At 40.5% G+C, this 22,770-nt stretch overlaps 1 protein-coding gene across 1 annotated transcript; it reads right to left on the bottom strand.

Moving 5' to 3' along the window:
* Nucleotides 1-800: 800 nt before the first annotated feature.
* On the bottom strand, nt 801-17,866 carry LOC311227899 (actin-related protein 3). The gene is made up of 12 exons (XM_084313753.1): nt 17,719-17,866; nt 16,992-17,047; nt 15,419-15,543; nt 14,419-14,529; nt 13,461-13,556; nt 12,905-13,012; nt 12,186-12,329; nt 6,364-6,537; nt 5,530-5,622; nt 4,246-4,371; nt 2,497-2,580; nt 801-2,259 (listed from the first exon to the last, which is right to left on the bottom strand). Exons 1-12 carry the CDS (start codon nt 17,760-17,762, stop codon nt 2,164-2,166), a joined length of 1,257 nt encoding a protein of 418 aa, XP_084169879.1. The 5' UTR covers nt 17,763-17,866; the 3' UTR covers nt 801-2,163.
* Between the last annotated feature and the right edge of the window lie 4,904 nt (nt 17,867-22,770).

The following is a 22,770-nucleotide window of genomic DNA, read 5'->3' as shown; positions in this document are numbered from 1 at the left end:
ATTGACAGAACTCTCCTGGGGGTACAGGACTGTCATGTGGATTATTATAATGGGTGGCATTCCCCTTTAAGAACAGCACTTTACCAAAGGCTAGGCGCTTAGCACAATAAATGGAAGCGGACAGTGCCGGTTAGTCTATGGGCCGCATTGTCCAACTAACATTTACATTTAGTCATTTAGCTGACACTTTTATCCAAGCAACTTACAAGTTCTGTACGACAGGTCATCAGGAAGGATACAACTCTTATCAGCTGAGTAACAATATTCATCAAAGTGTTGCGTGTTACAGTGTAGGTTAGTTTATTAGGACAAGTGCATGACAGTAAGGTTAGTTAGGGTTCGATTTTTTTTTCTTTTTTCAGATAATGGTTGAAGAAGTGAGTCTTTCGTCGACGGCGAAAGATTGGACAGGATTCGGCTGTCCTAACTGGGGTGGGTAGTTCATTCCACCATTGTGGGGCAAGGACTGAGAATAGGCGGCTTCTCTTTGATGACCCTCCCGGAGCTTGGATAGTAGGTCTAAGGCGGCCAGAAGATGCACACCTCTCACGAAGGCTAACCGGCACTGTCCGCTTCCATTCATTGTGCTAAGCTAGGCTAACGTGCAGCCAGATAATTTCTACTGAACAGAGAGGAAACTGGTATCCATCTTCTTGTCTCTCTCTGGAGAAGACAGTAAGCTCATTTGCCAAAATGTTGGCATGTTCCTTTAACAGCAGGATTCTGAAAGGGAGGGAAAGCAATGTCCTCAGTAGACTATCCCAGAGTAAAATTAAGGTTTAAAATAAAAATAAAACATGTAGAAATATCTCCTGGGCCTTTATTGGAATGCCAGCATTGAAATCCAGATTTGGTACAGTACACGATTATACAGTATAAGTGAGATCTAGTTAACAGTGACGGTCAAAACAGTCATTCGAATTCAATGTTTATATATTAATATGACTATTCTCAGACATTACGCTGTTCAAGAGCTACCTATTTCAAATAAGAATGTCAAAAGTAAATAGTGACGTAAATGTGTCACAATGTTGAACTGAGGACAACATGGTTTTTTTTGTTTTTATTTTACATTTTTTTAAAGATACCATAACGAGACCATTCAGTCTCAGTTAGACCTGAGGCAAAATAGTAAATGAATATATTTCAAATATTTCAGGAGGATATGAATGCAAGGACAGGTTGATTGATTTTAGGTGATGTTACCTCTTTTTAAAAAAGGTTCAAGTGTCGTGTTGGAATGTCAACCAAAAAGAAACTAAGAAAACAAGCAAACTTGAAAATCAGTTAAAACATTTGAAAGCATTTTCAAATAAATTTTCCCCAGGCCCCGAGGGGGCATTGCAAGAATCTGACGACTACGGAAAGAAAAGTTGGAACGTAGTCGTTTTATGTTTTGGATATGTTTTGACATACGAGTGAATACCACTGGTTCTGAGGGTTGCATTAAAGTCTGACACACTGGAATGAAGTTATTTCATGATTTTGTTTTTTGGAAGTCGCTCGGTTGAGCCCGGTTTCCTGAAATACCCCCCCTTCCCTCCCTTTTCTCTCTCTCTCTCTCTCCTTCCTCCCACGTTTTTGAGTTATCGTAACATAGAACACCATATTATAGCAAGAACCCAAAACCCATATACACAAAGAAGTGCATTTATACACAACAAAAAAAAAGGTTGATTAACTAAATACTCCAACCCTGTGAGGAGGATATTATAAGAACATATTTCCAGGCACATAGAAATTAAAGATTCCATTTCCTAATATTATCCAACTAGCAGTAAACATTGTTTCTGAGGATGCTTTTGGCTTTTTAAGTCACCACTTTCCTCGTCAATTTGTGAGGATATTGCCAAGATCTTTTGGCCACTTTGATTGTTTGGTCCATTGTCATTCTATGCCAATGAACAGGTCTGTCTTGAGCATCCGTGTGAAAGGCTATTGACCCATCTGAAACCCTGCCCTCTTTTCTTGATCCTTCCAAATCACAACCGTGGTTTCCCTTGAGTTTGTCACAGAGTGAAGCGACGGTCGTGATCGGAGGATCAAGTAAAAGAGGGCGGGTTTGAGATAGGTCACTTCTTCCACTTTTTAGGGGCCGTCTGTGGTGGTGGTGCCCCCCTCCCGACTCCTGGCCTTCCCCCCGCCATCTCCAGGGGGAGGCCACTAGGACATGACCCCAAACACTGGGTTGTGGCGACAGATGCTTGGTCCGATCTCCTCGTAGTCTTTCTTGGTATGGCACACTTGGTAAAATTCAGGCTGGTGGAGAAAAGAATTGTATCACAATTAGCGTTTTTCCAACGCAAAAACGTTTACTTTTGTACGATATCGTAACACAAAATAGAGTATGCCTTTTCATAATCTTTTGACAACAATGGCAGGTGCAGGTGATGGCCCCTGAAATCAGCGCCATCAAGTCACAAATTGAATTGATATAGAATCAAACTCGACTTTGTGGATGGAAATGGAACTGGGGCAATCAGTGCCAAGACTTACGGTGGATGCCAGCATGGAGCCACCGAACCACACGGCGTATCTCTGCATATGGTGAGTGATGACCTGCACGTCGATAGGCTTGGGCTGCAAGAGAAGGGGACAATCCATTCAGTTGGTGGATAATATTCACCAATACAGCAGAACGTCCGGCATTCAAACACAGGAATCTAACAAACAGGCAGCAGCAATGTATGTTCGATTCATTGTGCATAAAAGATACAAATGTTGTTCATGGATTTACTTGAAAATATTAAATATACCTACCTTATACACCTGCATATAACCCATACAACTCTGTATGATAGCATGTACAATAATGCTGTATATACCATATATATATTTATTTATCTATATCCACATCGTCTGTACATACCTGCACATAATCCTTTTACATCTGTAGATACTATATCGATATCTGTACATATCCCTTACCTACTCTTACTAGTTATGTTATGACTTACTACCAGTGTGTTTATACCTGTATCACTGTACGTATTAATAGTACAAATCTGTACATACATCTGATTAGCATTACACTAATTTATATATTTTATCAAATATATAAAAAATATATTTTTTTTTATTTCGAATCTTCGAATTAAAATCTAATCTCGGCCCCGAAGCTTAGAATTCCAAAAAAAAATGTAAGGTCAGCCCTATATTTATCCATTCATACATTGTCGTGTTAGTACCGTCGAGAATATAAGTGTTTTTAGACTGTATAGCAGTAATTCCTAGAACGCGCGCTATAGGCCCCGACGCGTATTATACATTATCGATTGGCAAATGCATATGATCGCTATACATTATGCTCCATCATGCGTGAAGGAAAGGGTATACTCGTTATTGGCAATTAATGTGTTAAGCACCCCCACAGCCCAAATGGAATGATAAAAAAAATATATATATTATACTTCTTTTTTTTCCATAGTCGGGGACAGCCCTAGTCAATTGTAATGAACCAAAGGAGAATACAGTATGAATTATCATTTTTCTTTTCATCTTTGACGGTGAATAACACCATGCTAACATCGACCTTCTTGAGATCAAGTGTACAAAAAGTCTAAGCAAATTAATAAAGGGGAGATTATTTACATGGGGTTTTTGTAGATACAGTACTGAATTTTGCCATCCGGACATATGCAATTTGAAATATAATGTAATTTGAATATAGAATATCAGGCCTATAAATGACATTATGGCCAAGTCATACATCTATGGATCGGGCCAAATCTCCTCTTTCAGTGTTAAATCTGGATTTCTACTACTCGCCTTTTTCCGATGCAATGCACATAGAATTCACAGAAAATTATATTTAGCTAATAACACTTAAAATCAATGGTAAACAAACGTAGTGCTGAAAAAAAAATACATTTTGACTGTTTTGATAGGGTTAAGGTCTTTAGTCTTGGCTACATTTGAAAAAGAAACACAACATTAATTAATACGGTCTGCATTGATAGATTTATGACGAGCGACAGCAGAGTCCCCCATTACAGCTTAACAGGTTAATTGAATAAGGTGCTTTTGCCTTGTTATTTATATGTATTTCAGTTGTCAGAACCCTGGTTAACACTGCCCTCAATCCCGAGGGTTTTCGATCAGCAAGGTTATACTGTACAATCAATGCTTGACCTTAGCAGTTATGCTTTTGTTTGGTTTTATTTACATTTTCATTCAACATAAACACAGTGTGACCCATCATCTGGCGGCAGACCGGTGAGAAGAACAGGCTCCTCTTCCACTCACCGTCAGTTTGCCTCCACTGAGCTCCTCGCTGAGCTTCAGCCGTCCGTCTACAGTCCTCTTCAGGTCCCTCTGCAGACGCCGTCCGAAGTCCCTGAACATGGTGGAGCCCCCGGAGAGAACCACGTTCTGAGAGGAGGAACCAAACACACAAACCTCTTAATATAGTTATATACATATTATATGTTTCATCCTATTACATCATTTGTACAGCTTACTGGGCCTATTAGTTCATAGCTCTGTTTACATACATACATATTCTCTGTACAGCCTTGACTAGTTAATATAGTTAACTACCGGTAGTATACAGTTTCTCAGACACTAGGGCGACAAGTCTTAACGGTGTTCTTAAAACAACGACCAAGGCCCAGGACAGCTTGACTTACAGTAGATATGACATGTCCAAGAACATCACATGTTGTTGTCTTCATATCAGTCTTGTGTGAGACACGACAAAACCCCTAAACCCATCTTTGTTTTAATTTTTTCATCTTTGTTTTCATTTGTCATTCCCAGCTGGTGTATTTAATTGTAAGTCTGACCAGAGCTCTTTCTTACTTTTCTGGTCCGACACTCGTGTTTCACTTGTCTCTGATTGTAAAACTACTTTTCACAGAAAATAAACTACAATCTGAATTTCTACAGTTCACTGTCTTGGCTCCTTTAAAATATTCCACAACACTATTGGCCTCAAAATGACATGTCACGCTTGTTGTTTTTTTGGTGCGATTTATAGATCAACCTGACCTGAGAGTTGTTGAGAACAAGGTGAGAGTGGAATGTTACAAGTTGTTTTATTTGTCACCTATAAGGTACATTACAGTGACATTCTTGGTTCTGTAAGAGAAGTATAAAGAATAAAGACTAAAAACTATACAATATATACAATATACAAAACTAAAGTACTTGGGTTCTCATAATTCATGTTCATTTGAGGTGACATCAGTAGAGAATTACGCAACATACAGTGTGACGCGGCTATTCATTAAACAACAGCTGTGGCTACATTGAGCTGTTGCAATGACTGGATCATTACATCATCATTACATCATGAATGATAAAAGATGGCTTTAACCTGAAGCAGACCTAGTGTTGTAACGTTCTAATAGACTTACAGGAGCACTTTTGGGGGGGATGTGCATTCACCTACTCCTGTGGTTTAATGACTACCAGTGACTCAAACCATGCATGGCAGTTTATACTACTCTCAGACTAGAGAACCATCCCAAACATTCTTACAAATAAAAAAAATAAAAGAATAGGTGTGTTATAGGTGGTATAGCTTACCTTGTAGAGTGGACGCCTGACGTCGATAGGGCAGTTCTGAATGACCTCGTCGACAACCTCAGAGATGGGCTGGGTGAAGTCAGGGTTGGCAAACTGTGGGGAGGGGGAGATTAAATGTGTTTGGTTATTTTACATATACAAAACATTAAAAGATACATTATCATATAATGCAAAGGAATGAGAATTGCCACACACAAAAAACAGGGGCTTGAAAAGCAGCGTTCTCCAGTCAGTACATGACAGGAAATAGTTTCAGTAATGTAGAACATACCCTATTTCCTATGTATCTATCAATAAGTTACAAATAAAAAGAAAATAAAGACATAGTTTACACAATACTAAACACCAATGTACTTCATAGTTAAAAGACAGACACACACCCCATCACCACCAGACTAGGTAATGGTATACACTCAAATGAGAAGTAACAACAACACTGTAAATACAGTTCTTAACCAGGGCATTTGAACATCTGATAATTCGGAGATATTGAATATCTTGATGATTATTATTACATCATAATGTACTACAGGTACATATCAAAAGTTCACCAATAAAAATTTCGGACCAATAAAAGGCTTAAAACGGGTCAGAAATCACAGATTTTTCCCAATACTAAAATCCAATAACAAGAGCCATGTGTAACATATCAGAATAATTTTAAGAGCTCCCGATGGTGAAAAATAGATTATAACTCGATCCTTTTCGTCAAACGACGCTCAAACTAATGGTCCAAGTCTATTTGATCGGTACTCGCCATCATTAGGTACCTCAAGTCTATAAGACTGGTACCGGCGCATTCCCACTGAATAGTTGCTAATAAAGCCAGCTGACCTCGGGGTGGAAGAAGATTTCGGGCCCCAGGAAGCGCTCGTAGCCCACGTCGATGGTGAAGTCCTTCTTGCTGATGGAGTTGATGCCGGTGTACTGCTTGATCCACTTGGAGCCGTCCGTGTCGTACTTGCTGAACTCTTTCACCAGATCTGGGCACACGTAGCTATACCGCTCCTAAAACAACAACAACATATCTGAGATATCAAGACATGATCAAGATATCAAGACATAAGGAGGTTCCCACTGACGATATTTTAAGTACCTACAAAACAGCGTTCACAGGGACTTTTTCCTGCCCAATTTCTTCATCGGCTTCCAAAGTAAAATTGGAAAAAAGTTACTGAAATCTGACAGGAGGTTGATGACTTGCATTACCTTTTAACACTCAGTCTGGACAACATAACACTCAGAAGTCAACTACCGTAATTCCTCTAATAGTAACCCCGGCTTGTATTTGTTTCAACTGTAGCGGGTACCAGGCTTGTATTAGGAGGAGGCCTGTATAAGAGGGAGGCCTATATTTCTAATTTTCAAACGGATCATAATGAATAAATCAACATTTTGTGTCAGTTTGAACCCAGTAAAATGTACTGGGTTCATTTATTGAAACCAAGTACTGTATGAAATAGTAAACAGTGCAATTACAGGTGGTCACTGGTCATTTCAACGTTTTCAAAGTGAAATCAAGTAACTAGCTCAGTATGCAGCTCAGTATATTAGTAACCCGGCTTGTATTAGGAGGCTGGCTTATAATTGCTTAGCTCAAGAGCGCACCCGGCCATTAATAGAGACCCGGCTTGTATTTGAGACCCGGTTACTATTAGAGGAATTACGGTACATTATCCCCACACTGTTTTTTCAGCATTCTGCGGGAGAGGCCAGACCATTCTTTTCTGAAGTTTAAAAGAGCACTGAAATCTCATCTCCTAGCTCACCAATATGTTCCATATGGGCTCCCTTTACAAACTGTGGTCTGATGGCTTGTTGTATTTTGTTAATTTCTTCCCGTCATTATTTGTAGTTTCTTTACTTTATTTTCTCTAAACTTGAAGTTTTTAGGCAATTCTCCTTCACATCTCTTTGTGGATTATATGTAATTGTTTGTATATGTGTAAATAAACCAAACAAACACAAACTACTACACACCTAAAATCCCTTGAGGCAGATAAATCCCTATACGGGTGGACCGCGGGGGAAACTAAATTGACATAGATCAGACTACACCTCCCTATCGATGGCTCAGCCCATATGAATGCAGTCTGCACTTTAATAACCTCGTAGTCATTGTTGCATTTCAGATGGAATGTGCCGGAGCACAGAGCCAAAGCAACAACAACATGTTCAATGGCCTCACACTAACAGACTGCACTCCATCTCTCTTGGCATCCCTGCTAAAAAGAGCACAATGAACCACCCTCTCTCCATTCAAATATCCACTACAATACCACGCAGCGAATGAGTGGCACTGACCCCTCCAGTCCCCATTCATTGTTTTTTATACCATGTAGCGCTACTGACCTCTAGTGGTCGGCGCGAGACCACACGATGAGGACCACAACCTTGGATTCGAATAATCGCTTTCAACACGGACTGTGTGAAACACGAAGCCTGCATAGGTTTCACTTCCTCTTTATGAGAGTTTCCACAGTGACACTTAACTAGCCCAAGCTGCTGGAAATAACTTCACGCTGCCATGACAACACTGAGTACCTACATAATAATAAGTCCAATTCAAGTTTTCAGCAGAACAATGTTTTCAAACGTTATTATCTACATAAAATATGGTAAGTCAGAGTGTTGTGTTCATTCATAGATAAAGACAGTAAATACATGGGCTGCCCAAAAGATTTAAAAACAGACTTGTATTTTTCCTCAAGGGTTCAATTGATGACGGGGCACAAGTTGAACTCACAGTAGGGACGGGCATTTCACAGATCATCCTCCTAAACGTCTTTCCCCTGCTTCTTAGTTTGATCGTGGTCATAGGACTAGGTCGACCTCTAGAGAGGATTGCGAGGTGTAACGCCGACGCACCACTTTCAGTCAGAATGTATCGTCAGTGCAGGGAAGTATGTTGTGGAACAGTTTACCTACCACCATTCGAGAATGTCCAACTTTTAAACTAGTAAAAGAAAAAATAGTTTCTAGAACACCCAAGCATGTGACCATATATAGGACCTTTATGGTCTTGGTCCTTAGCTTTGTAGCCATGTATTTGTAAATGATTGTTCTTTTGTTTTAACATGTTTTTATATTGCTCTGTTTTTGTATTTGATTTGTTTTATGTTTGGGGACTGAGGATGAAAATGTGCATCCCTTGCTAAATCCTGTGTATTTACAGTGTGTTACAAAGGATCAGATTAAACCGAATATATATATTTATTGATTGATATATATTGCATAGTATTTGTATATCGTTTGATATCCCTTGTATATTCCTTGTACATATACACGGAATATCCCTTTAGCCTAGACCAGACCATAATATTTCATTCTCCTATTGGACAGCGGTCCACAGGCGCCAGGGCCATGCCTCCAGAGTCAGGTTCAAAGCCACCGTCAAGACATGTCTGTACATGCCCGGCCTTGCCCAAGAATACGAGACAGAAATGAGGTTGGCACTAGTTTGTTCGCCGTGCATATAAATATGGCGCAGGTGAATACAGAAGTAGAGTTACCCAATAAGTTGAAGCCTCACCCACGATACTCCGTGCGGTGAAGTATGGCCTGTTTGGCCCCAAATAAGAGCATTGAGACCGCGTGCGAATTAATAACTGAATTGTCAGAGTTTGGCGCTATACCGTCGAGTGCGACATATTTCTATTAAGTCAGTAATAGTCTATTTGTGTATAGTGTATCGTGCGGCTAAAGTTCTACAGTGACCAGCATCACCAACGCTTCCTCGTACCAGCTAGAGTGCTTATCCAGGCTGGGCTGCTTTCATGGCGCTTTCACCCGAGGAGACCTAGACGAGAACCGTGTGGACATGTACACTGGATTAATCTACCCGACGACTACATAGCCCTTTGCGGCTGGATTATATTTGTTTTGGTCCTGTGATTTATGGAGCGGAGAATCTCCGACGCCTACACGTGTGGGATTTACCCTGTGAGGAGCCACGTCGAGTCTGCGCCTCAGAGAGCCTGAGGCCGGCTAGCTTTCTTCACTGTGGAGCTACAGTCTACGGAGAACAGCTGTATTCGTCTGTGGATCAAGAGACTATTGCACCGTCTCCTGTACTTGGAGTCTCCTTAGTCATCGTTGACCAGACTCTCTACTACCGACAGATCCTCTACCCCTGCTGGCTTACAACCGGGGGGACCCTTCCAGTATCTCCCGCTATATATTACTAGTGTACCATAGATATAATTCCCTAAGATTCAGGTTGTATAATTACCTCCTGCGTAACCAGAGAATGGACATTCATTATTGATTTGCCTACGCACATTCCTTTGCCTTATAAGCGCATCCAAAGTAAAATAGAGAAGTATATTATGTACCTTTTGCTGCAATAAATACTTAATTACCACTTTGTGTGGAACCGATTCATTGTGTGAAGTGTTCATCATATTTATATATCATGTACTGTATGGCCAGTAATTAAAGTACATAAAGCGGTAGTGGTTTAATGATACCATACTTATCAATACAGTCAGGGAATTGTACCCCTCAGTTACACAGTGCATTATATGTATTGTACATTAATACATGCTGTCCCTTCCAAATAAACAAATAAATTCAATTAAATTAATGTTTTGCTTTAGGAGCTTGTGTGTGTGAAGGACATGTCAGCAGACAGCCCTGTTATGAGTCACAACTTGATACGGTACAATAGGAAAGTAAAGGTTGCAATTGTAAATAGGGGTGTTTGTTACCCAGCACTGGGCAAGATGACAAAACATTATAATACATTGTTATTCAACGTTTTGACAGTATAACGATATTTGATGGTATTTCCTTTTCTTCTCTCAAATACAAATGAAACTATGATGGTGAGACATACTTTGCAACACAATTGTCATAATGTGTCATCTTTACAATACTGCTGCAATGTGCAATTTTTAGATCAGAAAATAAACAACTGTAAAACATTGTCTGCAATAGCATTGTACAAATGCATAACTTTGTGTGGATCCATGGCGATATAAATTAGAAACACTGTATAATTCTCAGGTCTACCATTTACCACAGAAATTATAATAAGACTAGAACTAACACTGAACGACACAGGAAGTCCTTCATTCAGACAGCCATCAGACTCTATAACGCATCACTCAGCACAGGGTGACAGTACTATAAAATCTTCCTGGACTTTTAAATCGACACTGTACAATTTTACACTTTTTACTGTACACTTATTTTGACTGTATAGATAACATAGAAAATGTATATCGCACACCATATTTTATTCTTATTTTCTTCTTTACTACCAAAATGTTTACTGTGAGCGATCTGTAGTGCCAAATTTCCCTCTGGATAAATAAAGTATTTCTATTATATTCTATTTCTATTTTAACAACTGCATCTACGTAAACATATTTTAAAAGGACATATAATGGATGCAGTGCTGCTTCCCATGCAGACGTGGTCCGTGCTGGTGTACAGAGCCAGAATGATGAACATTGTGTTGATGTCCAAATATTTAATGGATGTTGCCATTTCATGACGACGGCGAGGGATCTGATCTGGTTCCAAGCGAAGTGATTTTTTTCATATAATAATTGTTATTAGAAATGAAAATCCCCATGCTTTAGCAGAGAGAGAGAGAGAGAGAGAGAGAGAGAGAGAGAGAGAGAGATCTAGAATACCTTGTTCAAGAGCCTGCAGGGTAGGGTAAAGAATAATGCATTTTTTAAATCAACATTGAATTGTTTCATTTGAACCCAATCGAGTCTTAAAATCCCAAGATCTATCTTTGAGTCTATGCCTTTTCTTAGTGGATGTGTGAATATTTCTGCTAAACGTTATTTCTTGCACGCCTACCAGATGTCTCTAGTTTTCCAACTCAACTCAACCAAATGACTGCTGGCCCTCTGAAACCAGTGCCACTCTCCTCACATGATCTCGGATCCAAAAGCTCTGAACAGTTTTAGACACAATGATTTAGTTTGACAGTTATTGAGAGTAAATGAGTTTGAACATGGCCACCAGGGGTGTTATCAGGGACACTGAACCCCTGTGTTGTGTTAATTATACCTCAATTAAATGATACGGTAGCAGTCCCCATCAGACAAGGTATTGCTATTTTTTTATCTACATAATTTCATGGAGCTAAACGAATTAGGTTTTGGATGTATGCGAGATTATGTATAAAATAAATCAGCATTGTTTTTGATGAAGTGCCCCTTCAAGCCCAATTGGAACAATATTGAATCAGGACCTTGTGAATAAAAAAACAGGTAATCAATGCCGCTGCCCCACCCTAATAAAGACCCTCTGGTCTGGAACATGAAGAGGCTGACCCCAACCCTAATAAAGACCCTCTGGTCTGGAACATGAAGAGGCTGACCCCAACCCTAATAAAGACCCTCTGGTCTGGAACATGAAGAGGCTGACCCCAACCCTAATAAAGACCCTCTGGTCTGGAACATGAAGAGGCTGACCCCACCCTAATAAAGACCCTCTGGTCTGGAACATGAAGAGGCTGACCCCACCCTAATAAAGACCCTCTGGTCTGGAACATGAAGAGGCTGACCCCACCCTAATAAAGACCCTCTGGTCTGGAACATGAAGAGGCTGACCCCACCCTAATAAAGACCCTCTGGTAGAGGCTGACCCCACCCTAATAAAGACCCTCTGGTCTGGAACATGAAGAGGCTGACCTTGACAGCTTTGGCCGTCTCCAGGGACTGCTCAGGAGGAATGCCCACTTCCCTCTCCCTCAGCAGCTGCTGGATGAAGTATGTGATGTCACGCCCCGCGATGGGGATGTGTTTTATACAGCTGCCGATGACATAGCCCTCTGCCTGGAAGACAAACGAGATTCATAAATAAAGACCATGTTATTCATGTTGGCTATTTTTGTAAAACAAACTCACTTTTTTGTTCATATTTCCACCCAAATAGACATTGAGTTTTCAATCGATGTTGTATAATCTATAAACTGATAGGAACGGATACGGACCACTCGCCTAGCTGTTGGCCACCACCAACTGCTAGGCGAGTGGTGCGTATCCATTCCAAAGCTAGGCTAGCTGGTCCATATCCGCTTCCATTCATTTGTGCTAAGCTAGGCTAGCATGCAGCCAGATCGGTTTCTACTGAACGCACAGAGGAAACTTATCCATCTTCTTGTCTCTCTCTGGACAAGACGGTAAGTGCATTTCCCATAAAGTTGGTGTGTAAAGACAGTAGATGTTTGAGTACTTTCAGGTGTCAGATTCACACCAAATTTAAAACTGCAAATACATGAGCTGTACTTTTTTTTTTTTTTTTTTTTTTTAACTTAAATGGGTTCTTGTCTCAAAATGGTTAAACTGTGGATGTGTGACTCGCACATTTTTTTTTTTTTTTTTTAAGTTCTCCGACGCGTCTCACTCACCACTGGGATGACGTGCGTGACACCATCTCCGCTGTCAATCACGGTCCCCGTCAGTGTCCTCTCCCCCACCTGTCTGGACGTCCAGGAGGCTGCGAGCGCCAGGACAGCCTGAGCAGGGACACACCGTGACCACACCCACAAGCCAGGTTTCAGAACAGCCATTTGAACTGGACAACAACTTATTCACAGCTCTCCAAGCATTATTACATTTTATTTTATCATATGTAAAAAGAAAATATATATATATTGGCATTATACAGTATATCACCCATCGGCCGCCCTGCTATCTAAATATCAGCCATTGAAAAACTCGTATCATTCGACCACTAATTCACAAATTCCTAGTGTTGCCTGGTTTTGAGTGTTTCCGAATTGTAAATTTCCCCCCTTGCTTTCTCTTTTTTGGGGGGGAATCAAAGCCTAAAAAACATGTTACAACCTTGGGATTAACAGTACTTTGTGAATAAATAGTGACCCCTTGTGGTCCTAAAACATTATATATATTGTATAAACATACAATACATATTTGCATTATGGTATGTGACCTGGAACTTACCTGCACAGCGATGTATAGACCTGGAACATTGAAGGACTCGAACATGATCTCGGCCGTGTACTCTCGGTTTTCCGGTGTGTTCAGGGGCGGCTCTGTCTGAGAAGAGGAACGAGGAACTTGTAAGCGTTCTATAAACCGTTATTATAATAAATAAAATCACTCAAAGCTGAACAATAAGCTAGTCTACAAAATTATACCAATAATCCTGTGGTGGAAAATGCAGAAAGACTGACAAACAAGACAGGAAACAACCTCTGACCAACTTCCTCCACCGGCCATAGTGGCTGGTCTTGAATTCACCAGACTATCTTGAGATTCTACTTGTGAAATTCTATTTTAGAATGGAGAATATAACATGCCAAAGTGTCTGGTAAAGTAGACAAATTACCAGCGTTTGACTAGTGGCTGGTGACGATAACCAAAGTATTTCTGACTGCTCATATTGCAGGCTTGAACCATTCATAAAATACATGACATTTACATTTTATATTTTGTCATTTAGCTGAAGCATTTATCCAAAGCGACTTACTAGTTTTGTACAACAAGTCAGTAGGAAGGGTACAACTCAAACCACACTTTTTTACTCTATCTAATCTATTCTATTTTATAATTTATATTGTTGAAGAACTGTGATTTGCCTAACCTTGCTACCTCTATCTCTTTGTATTTACATTTTTAATTTTTATGCTCGCTTATGCCTGTATTTTTTACTGTTGTGAAGCACTTTGAACTGCAACCTCTGTATGAAAAGTGCTATACAAATAAAGTATTATTAAAGTTATTATAACTCCATCAGCTGAGTAACAATGTTCATCAAAGTGTTCAGACTTGAGTGCTACAGTGTTGAGTGTATTAGTATATTAGGAAGAGTGCATGACAATAAGAAAATACAGAATACAGAAAATAGAGAACCAACGATCACAACAGCCTTGGTCTCGTAGCGCGTAGCCAACCTTACCAAGAGGAAGTAGTGGTCTTCAGGTTCTGCCCGCAGATACTTGAAGATGACCTGTTCCATGAACCTCTCCATCAGGTCCCAGTCCTCCACTATCCCATGACGAATGGGCCACTGGGAGCAGAGGGAGACAGAACAAATGACCCACATCGCCAAGAGAAAGGCTAAACAGTTAAGCAGTTACCGGTAAGCAAGGTATTGCTCTATATCTGCTATTATTGGTAGCCCCTCTATTTGGAGACGGCGTTGCTTTTTGTACCAAAAGAGTAGATAACTAGATATAGTTTTACGGAAATGCTATTGTATCTGTACCCACATTTGAAACATCATCCGTGTCAATATTGTATTGTGTAAGATGGGTGCTGCAGTCACAAACGTAATTGAATGACTCCCAATGAGCTAATTGCACCGTCTATGTCCTTAATTTACTTTGTATTTATGTGGACATAAATAAAGCATTTAAAATGTGTGTGTGGACTAAGAGCACAGAACAAGATTTATGAGCAAACATACAGAAGCTATTAAATCCCACTCAGAAGCAACAATACAAGGGAGAAGTTACACACGCTCCAACCAACCCATATAAAGAAGGAAATGTAAGCCTGCCTGGTGCTCTCAGAGGAGGGTGTGTTGAATGTAGTGTTGAAGAATCAGGGAGAGAATTCAGAGATTTGGGCCAAAGTAGAACACTGGAGCAACAGGGAAGTACGGCCATTTACTTCAGACGTTCAATTTTTCAACACAGGGTTCGACACTGATAAAGATGTACGCTGCTTCGAAACGTTAGGCTGAAATAAAATATGTTTATTGCCTTGAATCCATATGCTCCAGTTCTACCTTGGACCAACTCGCTGAAGTTTCTCCCTGATACAAGGAAATGTAGTTTTGCTTAATATGCAGTGGAAACCCTTTATATTAAAAAACTGTTAAATCTCGATTATATAAGACAATGCCATCCGATGGCTAATAATACAGACAATGCTCTATTGAGTGCAGTGTCTACCTTTGTTGCATAGGATGGTTTGTCGATGGCTTCATCGCCGATGAAGAAGTCCAGATCATCAACACCCTTCATCATCCTCCGCTGGGCCTGGTCGCCGACTTTGGCCGACTCTTTGATGGCAATACCTTAATATGATAAAGAATGGCTGATATTCCATGCATTGCATGTGTTCCATATACATGCCATAGAACGCGCCATGTTTATTTGGGGGGGGGGGGGGGGGGGGGGGGGTCCACACAATATTGAACGTTTTGGCGGGAAATGTATATTTAGTCAAATATTTCCAGTTTTCCATAAGATTCACCCGGACCACGTTATCCGTACATGACGGGATGGCAAACACAGCAGCACCAATTACATGAAAACCTCTGTTGATGAGCCAGTTGTGTTTACAATAAGGCCCTCACCATATCTGTGATTAACAGAAGTTTTCATATGATTGGTGCTGCTGTGTTTGTCATCCCGTCGAAAGTGGAAATATTTCACTAAATATGTTTTCTGACAGAACTTCAAAAGGAATCTTGATACTATATGACAAGAGCTGACCCCAAGGCGCAGCAATTAATTATTGGGCGAGTTCACACAAGACTGAGCATGACAAGTTAGAATGCGTTTGATTGATTGATTGAAAATTGCACAGTACAGCTCAATACAAACTATTGTTAAGGGGATGCAGACCAGAGAAAGACTTTCGTCTTGTTTACATCAGGGTCCCCCATTTTCAATTCATCAAGACATTTATGACATACATATATACAGTACTGTTTAAGGAAAAGAGATCATAAAAAAATATGGGTGGGTTGGTCTTTGGACATTTACCGGGGCCAGTTTTGAATGAAGCCACCCGTAGGTGCTCTTTGAGAGTGGTTTTGAAGGAGGGTAGGGATTCACATTATTTTACAGCTGTGGGTAGGGCGTTCCACATTGATGTGGCATAATTGCGAAACGTGTTTAGTCCCTTGTTTGAGCCGAATCTGGGTTGAACATGATTTGTGGAGCTCCCTCTGGTGTTGTGGTCGTGGAATTCACTGACCTTTGGGAAGTATTTCGACATGTACATGGGTATCTTAGTGGTGGTGAATAAATACCACAACAAATCACATGGAGCGTTCTATGGCTGTATATGGAATACATGCAATGTATGGGATCTCAGCAATTCTATGGCTTGGTACAATCAAGAGACTGGTGTTTAAGGAACTCAACGGGATGTAAAAAAAAAAGAAGAAAAAAAAGAGAACATCCTAGATAGGCCTAAACTAAAAGCCGCCCCCCCCCCCACCCAACCCCCTCCAATGTACAGTTTCTTCCCTTTTTTATGGTCTCTTTTTCTTACCGAGTACTGTATATTTGTATGTCTTGTATGTCATAAATGTCTTGATGAATTGAAAATGGAGGATCCTGATCCTGATGTAAACAAGACGTAAGTATTTTTCCGGTCTGCATCCTCTAGTCTTAGCAGTTGTTTGTATTGAGCCGTACTGTACCCCATTCTTCAATCTGTTAATAAAGTGTTCAATCAATCAATACATATTTACTGAAATGTTGTTCGAAGAAGCTCGGTCAGTTTACTTACATGATGGGATGATGAACTGGGGTTCTGTGTTACCAGCATATCCAATCTTTGTGTATCTTCAGGAGGAGGAAGGAACAAGCTTTTAGTTCAATGTGGAGTTTGATTGATTGATTGATTTTATTGTGGATTAGAGACATCATCCAAGGGATAAAATAAAACATGATCAAATGCAAGCACTTATTTCCATCATGGTCCCTGGTAAAAAAAAAAAAACAGGACATACATCTAAACATCATAAAAACATCAACATAAAACAGCATCATAAAACATTAAGATACAATATGCATATATACAATAACTTTGCAGGGAAGTTATTTCTTTGGCAAACAGTTGCATCCTAGCTGGCCAAGATAATGATTTATGTAATATAATATATAGGTCAGTGAGATCAACCTAAATAGCTGAATGAATGGTTTCTGATCAAAGCTAGGCCACAGGTCCAGGAAGTAACTCAGCTGCTAACCTTTATAGTCAGTTTAGAAACCAAATAAACGCCAGACTAAACCTTATAAAAGCACCAAGGCACAGCAATTCGTATAATAGCAGGGCATTCCGGCGAGCTTGTTCACAGAATTAGCAACATGCAGCTAGAAAGATATGAATAAAAATAGCAGAAGTACTCGCTAGCAGCCAACAAGCTATGTAGCTAGACAGGGCGTTAGCTGGAAGTTTGACAGCTTAGTGGTCAATGAATACCAAACTATTAACGTTAGCATCGATCACTTACCCTGTGCCGCAGTCCACTACACAAGCCGGTAACCGACCAGCCATGTTTCGCTCGGATCTCTAGCCGCAGAGGAATAATGTCGCCCACTCGTTGAAGTGGGTTCTCGTATCGAAAAGAGCTACAAGACAGAACAAGCCAACGCGAAGGGTTCAGGAATGCTTCCGGGTACTGCAGGATTTCTCCTTCTAACGTTTAGTGAAGTAAAGCAAATCATTTTGAGTGAACGTCGGCTCGAGGTGCATTACTGCCCTCACGTGGATAGAACATTGAACTACAATAATTAAGAGAATTGATTGATTGATTGATTGATTGATTGATTGATTGAAAACTGTATTAACAGATTGCAGAATGGGTACAGTACAGTACAGCTCAATACATACAATTGTTAAGGGGATGCAGACCAGAGAAAGACTTTCGTCTTGTTTACATCAGCATTTTCAATTCATCATAACATATGACATACAGATATAGACAGTACTGCTACATCTATACATTTATGACATACCAGATTTGCAAATACAGTACTGTTTGTGATACAAAAAGAGTCCAGAAAAGAGAGTATATACATTTGATGTAGAAACTGTACATTGGAGGAGGTTGGGTATAGTGGGGTGGGTGGGGGGGGGAGGGGGGACTGTACATTGGAGGTGGTGGGGTGGGGGGGGGGGAAGAACAGTTATTGTGTTATCTTATCTCAAATATAACTGTAACTACATTACCCACTAGTTCAAGTTAAAGGCACGGCCAGGTTATGCCACTATAGGGCGCCGGGGCAATAAATCAAGCATGCATGTTTCAACAATGGGGAGTCAGTCAGTAGTAAGGACATTCACTATTTAAATAATTGTCAATAAGCTTAAGCAAGTTGTATGATCATTATTAGCCTAAATCCTCTGGTGAGAATTGTCAAAGATGATAACCAGGAAGCCATTTAGAACACACTAATGTAGCTTCCTTACTGGGGACTAATGAGACAAAATGGTGCTGATTGTCTGTCGACTCCAGTGAGTATGACAGTTCACTGCAGATGTTTAAAAGGTTAAACAACACAGTGGTAGACTCAAAATGTCAAAAGCATTATTGAGCAGCCAAGCCGAGGACAGCACCCTCCTGGTTATATACCAAACAACATATTGTTCCCTTTGGTGCAAGGAACAAAGCAGCCTCCGTCTCCAAAATCATGTTCATGTTTTATTAGAATCCCCATTAACTGTCAAATGAATAACTGCTTCCTGGGGTCCTCACAGGGAAATAATATAAGAGAAAACAAATACAGAATGGAATTAGTAACACAATTAAAATAAGAAGAAAAACAAGGAAATAGAAAAAACAGAAAGCATAAAGGGAAAAAAAATTATATTCAACATTGAAGATACAATGAATGCTTGTATGCATCCACATTCCATCAAAAAAACTCATATCTAAAAGGGTAACTGACATTTATTAATCATATTTTGACTATATATATATGTAACGGATGGTATCGTGAAGCGCAGTCGTCCGCGGACAAAGGGCTGGGGTGAGTAGCGGTGCTATGGGTTAAACTCACTCTCACATCCTCAAAAAGATGCATAAACCCATTACTTAGAAGTGAATTCACCTCTTGGTATAGCGGTCAGTCTGTGTTGTTGCCTGAAACGTGGGAGACCGGGGTTCGACTCCCACTCGGGGCATCGAAGTTTAGGGTGACGTTGTCACGACCGTTACATATAGTTCACTTTTTAATATATATTTAAAACTATAATGTATTCTTTACTTGCCCTGTGAATACATGTAGCTTGTTCCAGTTGAATATGGCTCTATAGCACACTGTGGACTTCAAATTATTAGTCCTTGGCTGAGGAAGTACCTGGGCCCTCATGCATCAACGTGGACTTTGAACTTGACCTACTTCCACACGTAAGCACGGAATGTAGAACTAGCGTACGCACAGGGAAGTCGGCATTCATCACACGTGCGTACGCAGGCTCTATGGTCCTCCGTGTTGATGAATACCACTTTGTTCTACCGTCAATGCTCGTGCATGATTATCCATATATGGTCATGAAAATGAGGAAACACCCCCCATGGGATGTGAAATAATGGACCGACCCGAGCGGGACTCCGAGAAACTCCACGGAGAATTCACTGCTGTCGAACCAAGAAGACACTATCGCGTATTATGATTTATGGGATAAATAAAAGGCGGACTTGTAAACGGTGATGTCAGATATCAACGGCTCCCTAAAACCATTGCTGCAATTCTGCCTGGACAGCTCAAAATACTAATAAAGACCGTTCGTTGACCACTGTTTGGCGCTGGTTGTGTGTCATTATAACCGTGCTGTATGAATGCCTTTATTAGTTGTGTTCGATTGGCTATATGATTTTTAGATGCATCTATTTTGTTGTCGGCTAATAAAGACCGCGCTGGAATATGACTGCCTTTTCCCGTGTTGTTTGATTAATACCCACGGATTAAAGTTCTCCTCAATTCTATTCCAAATCGCGATGGATCTCCCGTCAATTTTCTACCTGCTGCATATGATTTCTAGAGGCATACTACAATCTATTTTGATGTCAGTATTGGGTAGCCTATATAAACAATATAATACGAGAGCATATACAAGAACAATGAATCTCACTGCATGTATGATGTATCCTGCCTTTCAATACATGAACTTGAATTCCATCATATAGTCTGTCCACTATCTGCATGGTGTCATTGCAATGCGTTTTCTATTCTTTCTTGTACAGTAAAAAGGGGGAAGAACACTATATTCATATGACTTATTCTGCTTACAGCTTCGAAATTCCACTTGTTTCGTTTAACGTAAAGCCTTTTAAATATAATCAAAACGTTCCCGTGTTTCGGCGGTCTGTGCGCAAAATAATAACGAGTTGAGCTTTATGATTTATGATGAATTGAAAATGGGGGACCCTGATGTAAACAAGACGAAAGTTGGTCTGCATCCCCAATTAACAATTGTATGTACTGAGCTGTACTGTACTGTACCCATTCTGCAATCTGTTAATAAACTTTTCAATCAATCAATCAATCAATCAAGCTACGCGGAGCGCAGTCAGTCAGTAGCCTACACCCCGTATATTCCGATAACGCTATATAAACCATGAATGAATGAAAACTTTATTAACAGATTGCAGAATGGGTACAGTACAGTACAGCTCAATACATACAATTGTTAAGGGGATGCAGACCAGAGAAAGACTTTCGTCTTGTTTACATCAGGGTCCCCCATTTTCAATTCATCGTAACATATATGACATGCTGCATTCATTCTGAGAGAAAGATCTATTATTCCAAATGCTATTTATAGGGTTTTGACCATAATTACACTACTGTTGCTATCTTACAATGAACTATAATGAACTACGGTTCATACAGAACATCCAGTGTTATTATGCACAGAAGCTCATTTCCTTGTTGTAATAATATATTCTACCACTGGGAGCTAGGTACGCCAGGTCTGAAATGTGCGTAGATGTACGCACGAAGTCAAGTTCAAATCGAAATTGATGAATCCCACTCTTTGCTTAGAAATGATCGTACGCACGGGTTACGCACAGATCTGTGCGTAGAACACGTTGATGCATGAGGGCCCAGGTCTCCACTTAGTTCCTGTCTGGTGAAATGAGTGTGACTGTTTTCAATATAATGTAATTGATCAGGTAAAAATATAAATACATTTTTGAAAAATGTGAGACGGCTTACAAGGAGTCTGCGTTCACCAGTCAGCCATGAGAGGCATCCGTGCATTAAAGTTACCTTTGTTCTATTTGAGCATTGAAGAACTACCCTGGTCAGTCCTATTTTCCAGTCCACCAGATGATATCATTGATTTTCCTCCCATCAAGGGCAGGAAAATGGTCTTTCCTTCCAGGACTCTATTGTGGGCCACTTAAAGATGATATATTAGGAGGAAAGGGTCTCCCGGCCCTTGATGTTGGCTCTCGTGTGCCCGTACCATTATTATATCCAATTCCAAGGCATTTCTAGAACATTGGCACTCTCCTCAGGGCAGACCCATCACTCCGATAGTGTCTCCTTTAGTATCTGTACTCTCCTACAAAATCCCTGGAGGTTTTTGTTTTTTCCTCTCCACCTGTTAAAAACTCACTACCCGTCTCCCATCGCAGAGGACGGAACGAGGGCTGGTTTACTGCAAACTCTCGATCCATTTGAGTCAAAAGTCAAGTCAAAGTTTATTCATATAACATACACATTATTTATGTACTGTATGATGTCAGTGAACCTCTTCCTCTGTGACCCCCGCCAGGTGAACCTCTTCCTCTGTGACCCCCGCCAGGTGAACCTCTTCCTCTGTGACCCCCGCCAGGTGAACCTCTTCCTCTGTGACCCCCGCCAGGTGAACCTCTTCCTCTGTGACCCCCGCCAGGTGAACCTCTTCCTCTGTGACCCCCGCCAGGTGAAGCGCTTCCTCTGTGACCCCCGCCAGGTGAACCTCTTCCTCTGTGACCCCCCCCCAGGTGAACCTCTTCCTCTGCGACCCCCGCCAGGTGAACCTCTTCCTCTGTGACCCCCGCCAGGTGTGCGTTGAAGAAGAACTCTCTTGAAGGGGAACTCCACCCACATTTTAAAGAAATGGTTCAATATTTGTGAACATGAGCTACTCTCGCTCCAAAAGCCAGAAACCAGAGAATTCAAATTGTGATGTCATGAGGTATAAAGTCTGGAGCTGCTCCGTTGACAGTGATTGGGAGAACGATTTTGTGGAGCCACAGAAGGTTTGTTTTTGTTTATTCTTTTACACTAATGAGCGTTATTCTCTCGCAGTGGCCTCAGTTCTGAAACAGAAAATGTACCCATAATTCTCAAAATATTCCACTGGGTGCTCTCAGCTCTCAGTGTCATCTTCACCTGACCCCTATTAGTCGATTAGTCGACTAATCGGTCGAAAGGAGCCGTAGTCGACTGCCAACCTCTTAGTCGAATACAAAAAAAATTATAATAATAATTATAAATATATATATATATATATATATATATATATATATATATATATATATATATTTTTTTTTTTTTTTCATCAT

Source organism: Notolepis coatsorum (assembly GCF_963971535.1).
Source record: "Notolepis coatsorum genome assembly, chromosome: 1".
NCBI lineage: Eukaryota > Metazoa > Chordata > Actinopteri > Aulopiformes > Paralepididae > Notolepis > Notolepis coatsorum.
This window is presented reverse-complemented; position numbering and strand designations above follow the sequence as displayed.